Source organism: Drosophila serrata, unplaced genomic scaffold, assembly GCF_035046125.1.
Source record: "Drosophila serrata isolate PLE 108 unplaced genomic scaffold, ASM3504612v1 contig_347, whole genome shotgun sequence".
Classification (NCBI taxonomy): Eukaryota; Metazoa; Arthropoda; class Insecta; order Diptera; family Drosophilidae; genus Drosophila; species Drosophila serrata.
Window position 1 is genome coordinate 1,566,060 of NW_028257245.1, and position 14,430 is coordinate 1,580,489.

The 14,430-nt window shown below is 42.4% G+C and overlaps 2 protein-coding genes across 4 annotated transcripts; both read right to left on the reverse strand.

Annotated features, from left to right (window-relative positions):
- Positions 1–10,244: 10,244 nt before the first annotated feature.
- LOC110189638 (uncharacterized) lies at positions 10,245–11,382 on the reverse strand. 2 transcript variants are annotated; one of them, XM_086838179.1, is made up of 2 exons: positions 10,776–11,321; positions 10,245–10,586 (listed from the first exon to the last, which is right to left on the reverse strand). In XM_086838179.1, exons 1-2 carry the CDS (start codon positions 11,235–11,237, stop codon positions 10,317–10,319), a joined length of 732 nt encoding a protein of 243 aa, XP_086694305.1. In that variant the 5' UTR covers positions 11,238–11,321; the 3' UTR covers positions 10,245–10,316. The 2 variants fall into 2 exon arrangements, with proteins under 2 accessions (XP_086694305.1, XP_020815442.2); XM_020959783.2 differs by having other exon boundaries at positions 10,245–11,382.
- A 118-nt stretch (positions 11,383–11,500) lies between these two features.
- On the reverse strand, positions 11,501–14,416 carry Elp2 (elongator complex protein 2). Of its 2 annotated transcripts, XM_020959413.2 has the most exons (7): positions 14,292–14,416; positions 14,104–14,232; positions 13,257–14,040; positions 12,639–13,196; positions 12,280–12,583; positions 11,710–12,222; positions 11,501–11,657 (listed from the first exon to the last, which is right to left on the reverse strand). In XM_020959413.2, exons 1-7 carry the CDS (start codon positions 14,358–14,360, stop codon positions 11,534–11,536), a joined length of 2,481 nt encoding a protein of 826 aa, XP_020815072.2. In that variant the 5' UTR covers positions 14,361–14,416; the 3' UTR covers positions 11,501–11,533. The 2 variants fall into 2 exon arrangements, with proteins under 2 accessions (XP_020815072.2, XP_020815071.2); XM_020959412.2 differs by having other exon boundaries at positions 14,104–14,351.
- Between the last annotated feature and the right edge of the window lie 14 nt (positions 14,417–14,430).

The following is a 14,430-nucleotide window of genomic DNA, read 5'->3' on the forward strand; positions in this document are numbered from 1 at the left end:
TTTTTAGTTTGCCAAAGGTAAGGAGGTAAGGCAGCTGCCGGCCTTGCAATAATTGCATCTTGTTGTGAAGAGGCCAATAGATGCTCGTCCCGGTCTTGAGTTCAATTTTTGGAGTGACACTTAAGCAGGCAGTGCAAGCAAAGTGCTAGTTCTACTCATAGATGAAGGACTGTTCAGGTGGAAAGACAAATGCTTGCACTGAAATAATAACTGGAAGTTTCCAAATTATATTTATTTTCAAGAGGAGAGTTCCTAATATATATATATAAAGCCTTTAAAGCAATCGGAAAATAGAGCAAACCCCTAGGACATTTATTGAAAATGGAATTGAATGCAATAAAATCGAGAAGAAATTTTCTTAAGGTAAACTTGAAGTTCAAAAGATATTCATATTTTAATATAGAGATGACCTCATATAGCCAACACTTTAGAGTGAACCTTTAATAAGTATACAATTTTGCTTTATATAGCTGTACACATAATAAATCTTTTAATCTTAAAATGAAAAATTTTCCTGAAAATATTTCAATGCCTTTAAGGTAAGCCTTTATTAATTATATATTTTCGATTTTTTAGATCTCTATATTTTAGCAACTTCAAAAAATATGAATTGAAATAAAATCGAGACACTTTCTGGGCACCATATGAATTGTCTTAAGGTGAATCAATAAATGAAATAAAAAAGGAAAGCCTCTTCAACCTCGAAGAATCCTCTTGCCCAGTGCATATATATTCAGATATATAAGCTATATTAAAATGCAGTTATTTAAGGGCCTCGAGGGCCAGCTTATGCAAATCATGCACATAAATTTCACAGCGACTTTGCGAAGGGAGGGAATATAGGATGGACTTAGCATGGCCAAAACATTCGCCAGCAAATACTTCACATTTGCCACTTTTCCGGCTGCTTGATTACTTATGCCACTCCACATATTCGCACAGACTTGGTATGCCGAGGAATGAATGCAACAATGTGTCTAAATTCGGCCAAACTTTAAAATGGTAGCAGGCGCCGCCCGCTGCTTTTGGCCATCTGTAGATGGCACTACTATATATGGCTAGAATAAAGTGCAGTTAGAAAGTTCCAGCTAGCAACAATGTAAATGGCACCAAAGTTGCCACATATTTTGAGGCTGAGCGCATAATTAATGTTTATTTTTGCACTTTAATTGGTTATTAGAGCTAGAACCGTCGAACTTTTAATGGCTTTGACATGGCATCAGCACAAAATAGTGGGGTCTTTCCACAATATTGGTATTAAGTGCATTGAAATTGATGTTAATGCGGAGGCCTGTGGTGATTGCCGCTGCCAGGGGCAACGCAACCAACCTCGGCAACGGAGAAGCCTGTTTAATTGAAATAATTGACATTTTACGCCGCATATGGCAGAGTTCCTAATGTTAACTGGAGCCTCCTGCTTGATATGCCACCTAATTAATTTCGTTATTATTGCCACACAAAAGTCAACTCTGTAGCAATCTGAAGAGCGGCAATTAGGGCGCATTGATAGGGGGCCACTTTAAAGTAACTATATATTATTAAAATCATAATCAATTCACAGCGCTAATAAAGCTCAGTTTAGTTCCTGGGTTAAATGTGTTTAAACATCGCAGCAACTAGGTTCACGTCAATTAAACTTTATTTGTTCTTTTACTTAATTGGAAGTTTTAAAATGATTTTGATGATTAACTTTATATTCAAAGTTTACAAAGCTAAGGCTGCTATAGAAGGAAAGTTGTTCGATTCAGCAAAGTATAAATAAAATACAACTTCGTGATGATATTATTTTAATTACAAAGTATAAACTAAGGCAAAGAAAGATTTAGTTCTGCAGAAATGAAGCTTTTTAAAGAAAGAACTGAAAACTTTTTTTCCTTAATAGCCACTCAAACTTTATTTTACAAAAATTTCATATTTATTAACTTTAATGTTATTAATTAAAGTTCCACCCGAGGCATCTCTCTCTGTCATGAGTGCACTCCGCAAAGCCTTTTCAATTATTTCCCATCCTGTAGTTGTATTTATATTTACATTCCCATTTACCTCGCACTTTTTATTTGCTTAGTGAAATTGCTGCACTTTCTGACATTTTTAACCCTTAATACGAATGCAGTTCTCCGTCCCCGGTCCACTTCATGCACATGAGCAGACATAAGCACTTTATAATTATAACATATTAATTAAATAAAGTGCACTTCCGCTGTCATTAACACGGCCAGGCACTCTAGGCTTTCGGCTCCCAACCAATCTTCAATCTCCCGTAGCTCAGACCCGGCTAAGCCAGATTCCAACTCCTCCACATTGTTCAACGTCATCATCAGAAGCAGGAGCAGGAACAGGGGCAGAAGAAGCAGCAAACAGACAACAAGGTGGATGCATCTGCAGGTGGAATAACAAAAGCAAATACTCTGACTGAAGGGACACTCCTCCTGGAGCTCAAGCCCATTCCGTTGACATTTGACAGCGGCAGTCAAACCGAGGACGAGGTCAGCACCCAGGCAAAGCTAGTTTATGGTCAACTAGCTGGTGCTCTCGAGACCGTCCAACTGCCTCTCCACGTGTGGGTAAGTCCCAGTTGATCCCCAGGCCCCTGAGGAGAGGTGTCACCCGAGCAGCTGGCTGTGATGGCATCGAAATCACGACATTGCTAAGGGAAATGCTTGAAGTAAGTCACTTTTTTAAGCCTGACATATTTTATTATAAGGTTAAAAGCTTAAAAGCTTAGCTTTAGATTTTTTGACTATTTTAAAGTCCAAGAAATATTATTTATAATAATATTTGATATTATATTATATTAACTAAACAATTTGAATCTTTTAGAATCATTGTCATGAATTATAATATATTAATATTTTTAAATATAAAATTACATAGTTTTTCCTACATAATTAAACTACTTAAAGAAATCACAACTATTCTAGCATAATATTATTAAGTACCTTTAGCCTTTTCAACAATTAAACATGTTTTCACTTTCATTAAAGTAATTATTTCCTTTCATTGACAGGGCATTGTTTTAACAATTTAACTAAAAATACTCCGATTCTCTTGTGCAATCGCAATTGTTTGTCATTGTTTTTCCAGTGACGTGACTGCTGAGGGAAATAATAGTGAGGAGTGCATTGGCATTGTCCCAGCACTGGCAGGCATTTGTCCAAGGCAAAGCAAAATAGGCGGCAAAAATGACCCCCCACCCACATAACACCCCCTACACCCCACTCCCACACACATACACACACCCAGCCATCAAACACATATTCAGACAATGACACTCGAGTTGTCTGTAGTTGCTGGCACTGCTGCCGTTGTCTGACGCTGAGTGTATCCGAGCTTTGTTGGCAAGTGTTGCTTTGTGCCCGCGACTTGCGATGAACTCATAATTTGAACTCTGACATCGGCCACGCAATGCAAAGGGCGGAGGGAGGAAAAAATCAATACTGCAAGTTGCAAGTTGCAAGTGCTTGCTAATGGACCGAGTCTATGTTGGGTCGAAGTTCTCCCTCATAAATTGGGCAAAATCGCATTACTATAACAATTGTGCATTATTGCAATTTATGTTGCAAATAAATGGCCAAAAGCCAAATTTAATGCTGTTGGTAAACAATTTCTCACTCACTTCGCCCTGCTCACCCAGTAATATCAATTAGCGCCACTCATGCAATTGATGGATGCATAAATTAAACGGCATGAGCACGGACACGGACACGGGCACGGGCACAAGTACAAGTACAGAACGGCATGGCTTTATACAAATTACGCGCAGCGTGTAATATGACAGTCGACACTGTTCAAACAGCCATCGCTCACTCTGAGAAACCAGGGGAAGATAGAGGAGCTAGGGGAAGCTAAGGGAAGCAGAAGGGAGCTGGAGATCCATGGGGTTGGTTCCGGGTTTCCGGGTTTCCGGGGGTGGTGGCGAGATGAGTTCCGAGGCATCCCATCCGAACTGACAGCAGCAGGTGCTGCCACTTGCCAGTTTGCACTTGCCAGGCACAGAGAAAAATAAGAAGTTTAAGCTGCATTAAGTAATACAAAAATAATCCAAAGAACATGTATTTGAATTTATTGTGTGAGTCAACCTCATTTTAATAAAAATAATATCATATTATTATAATTAATTAGTAAATAAAAGGTCCAAAGCACACATGGGGCCGTCTCGCTATCAAAGTATTTGGTGCTTAATTTCCACTGGAATTCCCAAAGGATTGTATCTGTAAGGTGGTTATAAACAGAATAAATGATAAGGAGATACTAAGGATGAGCTTTGAAAGATTCCCAAAAACTGTAAATAAAATATAATTATATAAATACTCTATACATAGTTATATATATGCAGATACTACATGGAATAGTTTTCTGATATATGTACATACATATGCTTGAAAAAATGATTTACTGTTTGTTATATCTAACTATTGAAAAAGATGTACAATAACAAAAGTGTATTATTGTAGATACTTTAAATATAAATTTACATATTTCAACTTCATATATACTTAAATTAAATTCATTTTTTAGATTTATATATTATATGATATATTTATGTTTTATGTAGGACTTTTTCTGTCGACTTTAATTCTTTGCGAAACCAATAGTGTTCTATAACGCTTCTTCTTAAAATTATTAACGAGAAAAATTTGACAAATTTTGTTAATAATACAGTTAACATTCGTTTTAGCTACATAATGTCAAATAAACATTTTAACAAGACTTGTCTTTAAACTAAGAAAATCTCTCTTGATGTTCTTATTGCATCGTATTTACTGAAAAACTATACATTCCTATACAAAAGTCCAATACTGGTCTTTGAAAAGTTTTAAAGTGTTATTTAAAGTTAATTCGCACTATAAAAATATTTATTAACACAAATGATAACTGAGCTTTATGCTTTCATTGAACAATTTTTGCATACATTAAACTTTTTAAAATTAACTCATTACATGGTTCTCAAAACTCATTACCTAATTTTTAGCAACTCCATAAAATGACTCTTCCAGTCACGAACAAACATAAAATTGAAAATTAATCAAGTAATGATTACTCAAGATTCACTTAAATAAACATTACAGCAAAATGCTGGCGATAATCATTGCCAATTAATCACTTTAATGATGGCCAAACTCGAATACATTTCGTTAAGTGTCTCCGGCTGTGCCCTCCTTCGTCCTGGTGGCAATGGCGTCCCCGACCGCATAATTTGCGGCAATGCCCGGAGGAAATGTCGCCGCTAAAGTTGCGGCTGTGTTGCTCCAAAGTTTCCTATCCTCGAGCCTCACAACACACACAAACACACACAGGCATACTTATAAACTTGCCTTCAGAGTCGTTCGGCATAAAAATTTATCATCTTTTCAGCCGGAGCGGGGACTGTCGGGGAGTTGCCTCTGGAAATTAACTTAAAGGCCTTTAAAGCAGTGCGCTTTTAATGTTGTTAAGTCAAAGTTGATTTTCTCAGCTTAACCCGATTTTCCTTTGTCCCCCATTTGGCAGCGAGAAGAGAACAGGAGCGAGCAGTGCTAACCACATCAATGGACGTCAACGCAGGGGAGTGGCTTTTCCCTTAATCGCACTCAACAGCATATTGAATTTATAAATCCGCACGATATGGCGAAAATTTGTTTTTACTCTGACAAATCTATTCGCAGCCCTTGATGATAAAGTCACAAAAACCGTATTTTTTTATTGAAGCATCAGCGTAAACAAATTAACTTTAACGCCCAACAGTTGCGACCATTCAACATACATCAGAAAAAATGCAAAAAAAAGAGTCCAGGAAGAATCCTGACAGCTGTGGGAAAATGAACTGAAATGAATCCAACCGAGGACCAAGTTCGTTTTGAGGGCCACAAACCGAGGAGTTTTTGCTCTCATTATGCATCAATAAGTAAGTATGTATAATATTTACAATATATCTTTCTGTTATTTATAGTAATTAATCTCGAATAATTTTATTTATGTGCGATTTAATGAATAGGTAAAATTAAACATTTATGTTTGAAAACAAATTGAAATAAATTTAGGTTTCAGGCAGTCAAAGTACCCTTAGCAAGAGCATTCGCGTATAGCTATAAATAAACCTTTATAAAGTGATTTAAAGTGACAACTTTAATTAATTAAAAAAATATAAATATTTGTAAATGGCTGAAAGAGTTTAAGCTGCCTTTCAGCTGGGCTTACATTTTTATTAATTATTATGTATTATCAAGAACTAGAATGTTTCTTATTTTAGCCTTAAACCATTTAAACATCACACATTGATCTTTAAGAAAATCAAAATAATATTTATAATTCCACAGCAAAATTAAAGTAATTTTGATTAATTAATATGTATTCTTAAGAACTAAAAGTTTTATCATATTCAGCCTTCAAACCTTTAAACTTCACACAATTGATGTTTAAAAAAAACCATTAGCAGGAGGTCCGTATCCGCAAATAATATATATAATTCCACAGCGAAATAAAAGTTATAAATGCAATGCATTTACAGAAGTCCAACGCGAATTGATAAAAAACATGAAATTGTCAGGCGGCTGGAAAAGTGTCCGAAACGAAATGAAAGCGCAAGCAATAAGGGAAATCGTAAATGCTGGAAAAATGTCCGATGGCTTTTGCATTCGGGCCATTTCCCTGCGGCTGGTGCCGGAGTCCGGTGGTTACGTTTCCCAGAGGTGATGATGCTGCTCCTGCTCCTGCTGCACTGTTGACAGAACACAATACACCGTTTGCTCTTTCATTTTTAGTGTTTTTCCCCTTTTTTGGCAAACATTTTTTACAACTGCAATCAGGAGTGTCGAAAATGGCCAAAAGCGATTCGCGCTTAAAACAATTAAATTGTTTTCGGTTTGAGCTGAGCAAAGACAAATGCAAATGCAAATGAAAATACAAATACAAATACAACTACCACTGCAGCTACAGAATAATGGCCGGATTTAAGTGGGCTTAAAGCTTAAAGGTGGTTAAGCATCGCTGCATAAATCAGTCAGGAGTTAATCCCTTAAGAACCCGGGAAATTCAAATAGGAAGCACGGTTTCACTGTCAAGTGCAGTGGCCTAAACGATCTGAACCAACTGTGTAATTATGCTGGCCCAAAAAGCAGTCTTTTTCCTCTTTTATGCTGCCAATTTATGGACACAACGCCTCCATGTTGTTGCACCTACCGAATGTCTGGGAAAACCATTCGTTTGGCTTTAGAGTTTTCAGCAAAAAATCCTCGATATTTTTTATTACTTCTTTTTTCGTCAGCTACAATTTGCAAGTGGCAAACAGTTGTTACCAATTTTTTTGGCTCCCTTCTGGTTCTTTTTTTGTTTGTGTCTGATTTGCTTGCAGCACACGTAATTAAAAATTCATCATACGCCACGTTGACTGCGAGAAAACAGGAGCAAAAAAGCAATGAAGAGCAAAGAGGAGATAAGGCGTCAGGGAGCGGGCATGTGGCAGGAGCTAAATGAACTTCAAACTTTTTACAGCGCAACTAATTGGAAAACAATTAAGGTTTACCAACTTTCAAAGGCTTGGCAGACACAAATGAAAACGGAATCAAGCTGAGGCCGATGCCACCCACTAAATTGAGCCGCTAAATGGACCTGGCCCGAAGTTCGCATTACAATATTTATAATCAAAATCCGCAACTCTCTTGCGCATTTTTACTCCGCTTTCCGTCTACTTTTTACTCTTGTCTTGTGTTAAACTTTCCCTTTTTCCCAAGCAAACAAAACTATGCTAGCCAGAAATTTGTTTCGGGATCTGGCAAGGATTTGGGTATCCTGGAAACACGAAACTGGAGACTGGAGACCGGAGACTGAGACAGAGCGCGGTCAGGTAATTGAAAAACTTTGAACTTCAGCTTTGGGCTGGCTTAGCAGTCTGAAAGTTTTCGATTTCGAACTTTTGCTTGTTACGCCAAATGCGCCAAAAAGCTGGACTACACTCGTTGCTTAATCAATTGGCAATTGCGATTTAACTGGTACCCACTGGCCACTCATCTCGAACTAGGCCAGCATGTTCAATGCGCATCAATTGGCTTTTGTCGCAGCTCCAGTTTCCATTCGTAGCCCCAGCCCCAGCTTCGGTTTCAGCTATGGCAGCTTCCGGTTTGCGTGTGCGTGCTGCCAAAAAGCGGAAATGCACAAATCATGGACCGTGCGCCATTGTTGCTGCCGCAGTCAAAACGGAAATACGAGCGAAACATATGCGTGGATATATGTACATACATATGTATGCATGGGGGTGTGTGACAGCGAAAAGCGAGCAAAAATATATATGGCTATGGACTGGCATACGCTGCACCACTGGAATAATTAATTTGCTTTTGCTTTAGGGATTTTTCAGAAGACGATGACCAGCACGAGAGTTGTATCAACAAGCCATTCCATTCGACCTCCTCTGCGGTACGACTTTGACGCTTAAATTGGCTGTAGAAAAGACACTGGAAAGTTCAATACGAATTTGTTACCTACATTTTGTACTTTAAAAAATGTTCATAAGGGTAAATAACATAGTTAACCAAATGCATAAGACATTCATTAATCTAATAAAGGAGGGAAAACCACAATTCAGTTCCATTTCCTTTGAAATTGTCGTTGTTTTATAATCCTTGATCAATTTTTTCCACAGTATAGGGAAGATTGAACGTCAAGTCAAACAAGTGAAAAAAAAACTATGGCAGGCAAACAGAAAGCGCAGCCAAAGCGAAATCCACTACTGACACACATGCAAACGAATGTCTGTTTGCTTCGCGTAGCAAGCTGACTATGGGATGCTGAAAGGCTGGACTGGGAAGCTGGGAGCCTGGGATCCTGCGTTGCTGGGATACTGGATCGGGGGAATATGTTTACACATGTTATGGCCAGAATGGCTTCAGTTTCCAGCACCAGCAACAGTGGCTGTCAGCAACTCTTGGGCACGTTCTCGCTGCAATTGAAACTTAAACTTTTTCCGCAAAATGCAAAATTGTTGCAACAATAACAAATGGCGGCGGGGGCTAAGAAAATAAATAAAGAGTGCGGAATCATGCCACAGCACAATGCAACTTGCAACAAAAGTTTTTTGGGTAACAAATGCATGAATGTATAGGATTTTTGTGGAACTTTCTGAACGGAAACGGAAGCGCGTGTAGCGCCATTGCAATGGACGGGACAGGCATTGTTTGCCAATATTTGACTTTAAATAAAAAGAATGCGAGCAATGTACATGGAGAATAAATATTTATTCTTGATAAATTATTTGATTTGTGTCCTATAAGTCAGTAAATACAGATGTGAACCCTAGCAATAAGAATTTAAGAATTATCATTTCAGGACTTAATTTACTTGTATATTATATTCAAAACATTGAAAAGTCTGCATCGAATACATATAACGAATGATCAGGGATCAGTTGAAAATTTAATAAATACAGATATTTCTTTACGGTGTAAGAATAAAACAATCATGAGCCGCGAATTCTGTTCCAATTTTTTCCATCGACGCCACTCAGTGTGAACACACAGACGTGGAACGCAGGAACCTCCCTTCCTCCACTCCCTTCCCCAATCACAATCCCGATTGAGCCATTGGGGACCCGGCAGAGAGCACTTCCCGCCGGGATATTGGCTGTCTCTGAATAGGTGCGAGGACAATCGACCTCCGACGTGGCCTAAATGCAATTCAATAGTTAACTCTCTGCCCCATTGTGGCAACCGGGAACAATGCAGATTTATGTGCTTATCTATGCGGTTCCTCGGCGGTGGTTCAACGACATAGTAGATGGATATAGAAGCTATGTGTGGCAGGGGAGTAGGAGTTGCGGACTCTACGAAAAACATAATTAAAGTGCCAGCAAAAGATGGCCGCCAGCCAATTAACCGCACTGCCAGCTCCGCGCCGGAGCTCCGCTCCAAAAGTTTGGACAACAATGGCGCTGGAGCAGGAGCAAGAGCAGGAGCAGGAGACGAAGCCAGAAGCCAATGGCAATCATAAAGTCAGTTGGAGCACGGAAATTGCAAGCTGCGGTTAAAAAGGTGGCACGCTCAGGCCATAATTCAGCACCCCCGGCTCCACTTTATCCCGTGATTCCTCCCGGTCACGTGGCTTTGGCCATAGCTGTCTTGGCCCAAAACTATGCAGCTAAACGGAAATTGCAAACTGCGGCTCCTTGTGCTCGCTGACTGCATCCCGTTCCCGTTCCCATTCCCGGCTAACCATTTTTATTTATTTCTCATTTTACAAGCATCTTGGGATGACTTGCGCCAGTGAAAAGCTACTTTCTGTAATTATACATATTTAATGCACTTTTATTCCCATACGGATATAGTTTTGTGTTTCGCAGCCACTTTCTATTGGCGCTGGCTGAGGTTCAGGTGTTGGTTTTGGGGGCCGGACATCGTGAGCTTATTATTCTGGTTGATCTCCAGCTCGAGATGCTGGGGTAGGTCCACCGGCTCCTGGACAGCCATGTCGAACTCAAGATGCTGTGGCTTCTGCTCCACGGGCTTGGCTCCCAGAGAAACCAGGTGTCCTTGGGCAGAGTCTTCCTGGTGCTGCTTGATCTCAAACTCGACATGCTGAGGCCTCTGCTGTTCGGGGCGCTGCTGCTTGATCTCCAGCTCAACGGAATGAGGCTTTTGCTCCACGGGCTTGACTTCCAGTTCCACCAGATGATTGGGAGAAGAGTTGGGGTGCTGCTGCTTAATCTCAACCTCCACCACATGCTGGGGCTTGTGATCCACGGGCTTGACCTCCAGCTCCACCAGATGATTGGGAGAAGGGTTGGGGCGCTGCTGCTTGATCTCCACCTCAACGGAATGATGAGGCTTTTGCTCCACGGGCTTGACTTCCAGTTCCACCAGATGATTGGGAGAAGAGTTGGGGTGCTGCTGCTTAATCTCAACCTCCACCACATGCTGGGGCTTGTGCTCCACGGGCTTGACCTCCAGCTCCACCAGATGATTGGGAGAAGAGTTGGGGTGCTGCTGCTTGATCTCAACCTCAACCACATGCTGGGGCTTCTGCTCCACGGGCCTCATTTGCACATCCACCAGTTGAACCTGGTGATTCTCCTCGACTTGCAGCTTCTGCTGTGCGGTAACCTCTCCCTGCGACTGAAACTGCAACTCCATGTTCTGAGGCTTCTGACCCGCCGGTCGCACTTGCGCAAATATGTGTGAGTACTGATCGTGGTCAGGTCTCTGCATCTGCCTGATGGGCGGAGCCGCCAAAACGGAACCAATCAGTGCCAAAACTATAGCTGCCTTCATCTCGAATGGGTTACAAAAGACTGTGAGCCACAAATGGGAATATACCAACTTAAATACCCGGAATCGAAACTCTTTTTTGCACCTAATTAGGTGTCAATAAATTGTTATCTCGGGGAGGGGGGTAAAACAGAAGCAAAGGGAAACCCCGAACATGCCTAATTGCAACAAACAGATTAGATAGCGTCTAGCTCGTCTGGGTCTCGATCAAGCCAACCCTCTCCCTGCCAAGTCTGCACAGATTCATAATTAAACTCAACGGCCAATAAGCTAATAAGGCTAATTTAATGCAGACAAAGTCAAACTTCTGTCAGCTTTATGTCGTAGATGCGCACCAGGTGATCCTCGCCACAGCTAGCGAGCTGGAGGAGCTTCTGTCCTGGACGGAACTGGAGCCTCCGAACGGTGAGATGATGGGCTTGGCTAAAAAGTTTCCATTAGATAGAGGAAAATGAATGATTTAATAGCTACTCACTCTTTGTGCAAATCGACAAGCAGCTTCCACTCTCCCTTAACCAACTGATATACCTTTATCAGGCCACTTTCCGTGCCCAACGCCACAATATATGTGTCATCGGTTCCGTTTAGGTAATCATGGGAAAAAGCCACCGCCGTGATTGACTCATTCTTGAGCTCCAGCACCGCCGCCGCATGCCAGCCATTCAGGGAGGAGGATTCCTTAGAGATTTCGTGATTCTCATCCTTTCGCCATGCCACTACCTTGCCATCCCTTGAGCTAGTCACAAAGAACTGTCCGTCGTGCGACCAATCGCATGACCAGATGATGCGTGTGTGCACTCCGTTCGACTTGTCCGTGCTAGCCACCAGTTGGTAGCTCGCTGTGGAATCCTGCTGCTTCTCGTACAGGCACCAGCGACGGTCGCGCGACACGGAGACAAGTAATCGGGCATCTGGAGAGAAGCTGAGTTGCGTGACCGTCAACTGGTGGCCGCTCAACTTCTGCAGTTGTTTCCAGTTTGATGGGTTCCTGTCAACAAACGCTGTAAACTTTTTATCCACATCCCCTCCCTCCTCTTAAACTCACCACAGGATTATCTGAGCATGCTCGGCATTGCTGGCCTTGCAGGTTGAGGCCAAGACAGAGCCATCGGCAGTGGCGGCCAGAGCAAAGATCTCGTAGCCATGGCCGTACAGTTTCTGCATTTCCGGCCAGAGTGTGTTTTGCATCAAGGTCTCCTCCTGGGGCGGCGTTTCCAGAGTTATGGGAACGAAGTAGCTTTCAGGATACTCGTTTTTGCCCTTGCTTGTATCCTCCGCACTACTGTCCACTTTGTATACAGCCTTGTTGGACAAACCCAGGGAGGGTACAGAGGCTCCCTTGGGTAGAGCTGACAGAGGGAATTAAGTGAACTATTAACTCAAAATGTAGGTCACTTCACTTACAATCCAGTAGAGCATCGCCCGCCTCATCGCTCTCCACCCTGCTGATGTTCCGGAAGTTTTCAATGAAGTTTGCAGGAGCCTGAAATGTGCGAACGATCTTCTCCTCCGCTCCACTGGCAAACTTATAGCGAGACAATAAGGCCAAGGCCTGCATGTCGTAGCCATGGATTTGTGGACGTGCCAGCTCATGCCAAGTGGGATCAGCGGATTCCTGGACCCAAGGAGCGTGCAGGCGAGTTGTCTGATCCGCCGATACGGTCATCAGATAGGCGCCGTCATGCTCCCAGGCCAGATCCCTCACCTCGCCATAGTGACCGCCCACAATTACGTTGGAGGACCAGAGCTGAGGACGATCTCGATCCTGATTCCAGATGTGAAACCCGCCCTGGTAACTGTGGCCCACGATCGAGTGTCCATCATCGGAGAACTTGCCGCCAAAGAAGCCCATTGAGTTGCCGCCAACCTCGCCGACGCGGACTTGCTCCAACCAGACGCCATCCTCGGTGGGAGCCCAAACGATGAGGGTTTTGTCAATAGAAGCAGAGAGCAGACGGAGTTCTAAAATGTAAACAGGAGAATAAGTTATAGTTTAAATATTTCTACAGACATTTTACCCACCTCCGTTATTCGTCTTATGCCACTGAACGCCGTAGACCCATCCCTCGTGGCCGTACAGCACCGATTCCAGACTCACCGCATACCAGGCCTGCTCGCCCAGTTGCAGGATCTTCTCCTCCACCTTGATCTCAGCCTCGCTCTCGCTCATCTGGAGGAGGTCTATGCGATTCTCGCGCATTTGCTCCTCGCTGCGTGGTGCTATCCTCCAGAGGCGTATAAAGTTATCCTGCGAACCGCTGGCCAGCAGCAGATCCTCTCCGTCGTAAACAAAGTCCAGTCCTCGGACCCAATCTTCATGGCCGCTGAGCTTGTGAACACGATGGAACTGACGGTTTAGAGAGTCGCCACCACCTGTGGCTTCCACCTGCTCCGCGTACAAAGAAACACTCTCGTCATCGCCGCTGAAGGCTAGGAGAACGTTATGGGTGCTGGGGAGCAGTGTGAGGCGCAGAGAAAAGCAGAAGCCGCCCGAAAGTTGGATAGTTTGGAAACAAGTAGCGACGCCATCGAGGTAGCTCCAGAGCCGGATGCTGCTGTCCGCAGCAGCGGTGGCCAGGAGCCACGAGCAGTCCGCCCGATGCACGCCATGCACAGCATTTACACCACTCGTGTGGCCTTTGAGAAGTAAATGCTTGGTGGCACCAGAGTCATCCACTTTCCAGAGAACAGCATTTCCATCATCGCCGCCAGAGAGCAGCCTCTCGTTGTTCAGCCACTTTACAGTGTTTACTCGCTTTGTGTGCTCCACTAAGGTAAACAGAATCTTGGCCGAGTTTCCATTAAACTGAAAATAATCAAAAGATTTATAGTATTTGTGGTTTTTGATGAAATGTAAATAAGAACTTACCTTTGGGTCCATAACAGCCACTGCATTGCAGGCTCCATAGGCAATCAGGCCATTTGGGCCCCAATCCGCGCATTCTGTGCAGCGATTACACGCCACCGAAGTGTACAGATTATCCACCTCCATGCTAATCTGCGTAATTTCTTTTTTAAATATTTAAAAACAATGAAAATACAATTTTAAGTCGGCACTTTGTTTTTGTTTTGCACGTGTGGCTCCAAGCGGCAGTGGCTCTCAAACTGTCGTCTGTTGATAAACATATGTTTTACCCAGAGCGAGCGAGACAACTATATAACCCAGAAGCGTTGCCAGAGAGGTAAAAATTAGTAT

Excerpts from the sequence above, each read along its gene's own strand:
- Elp2 (XM_020959413.2), bottom strand. The coding sequence starts at position 14,360 with ATGTTTATCAACAGACGACAGTTTGAGAGCCACTGCCGCTTGGAGCCA. Across the intron at positions 12,223-12,279 it reads CATGCTCAGATAATCCTGTG|GAACCCATCAAACTGGAAAC; the intron begins GTGAGTTTAAGA and ends GTTTGTTGACAG. Across the intron at positions 11,658-11,709 it reads CTTGTCGATTTGCACAAAGA|CCAAGCCCATCATCTCACCG; the intron begins GTGAGTAGCTAT and ends GAAACTTTTTAG.
- LOC110189638 (XM_020959783.2), bottom strand. The coding sequence starts at position 11,237 with ATGAAGGCAGCTATAGTTTTGGCACTGATTGGTTCCGTTTTGGCGGCT.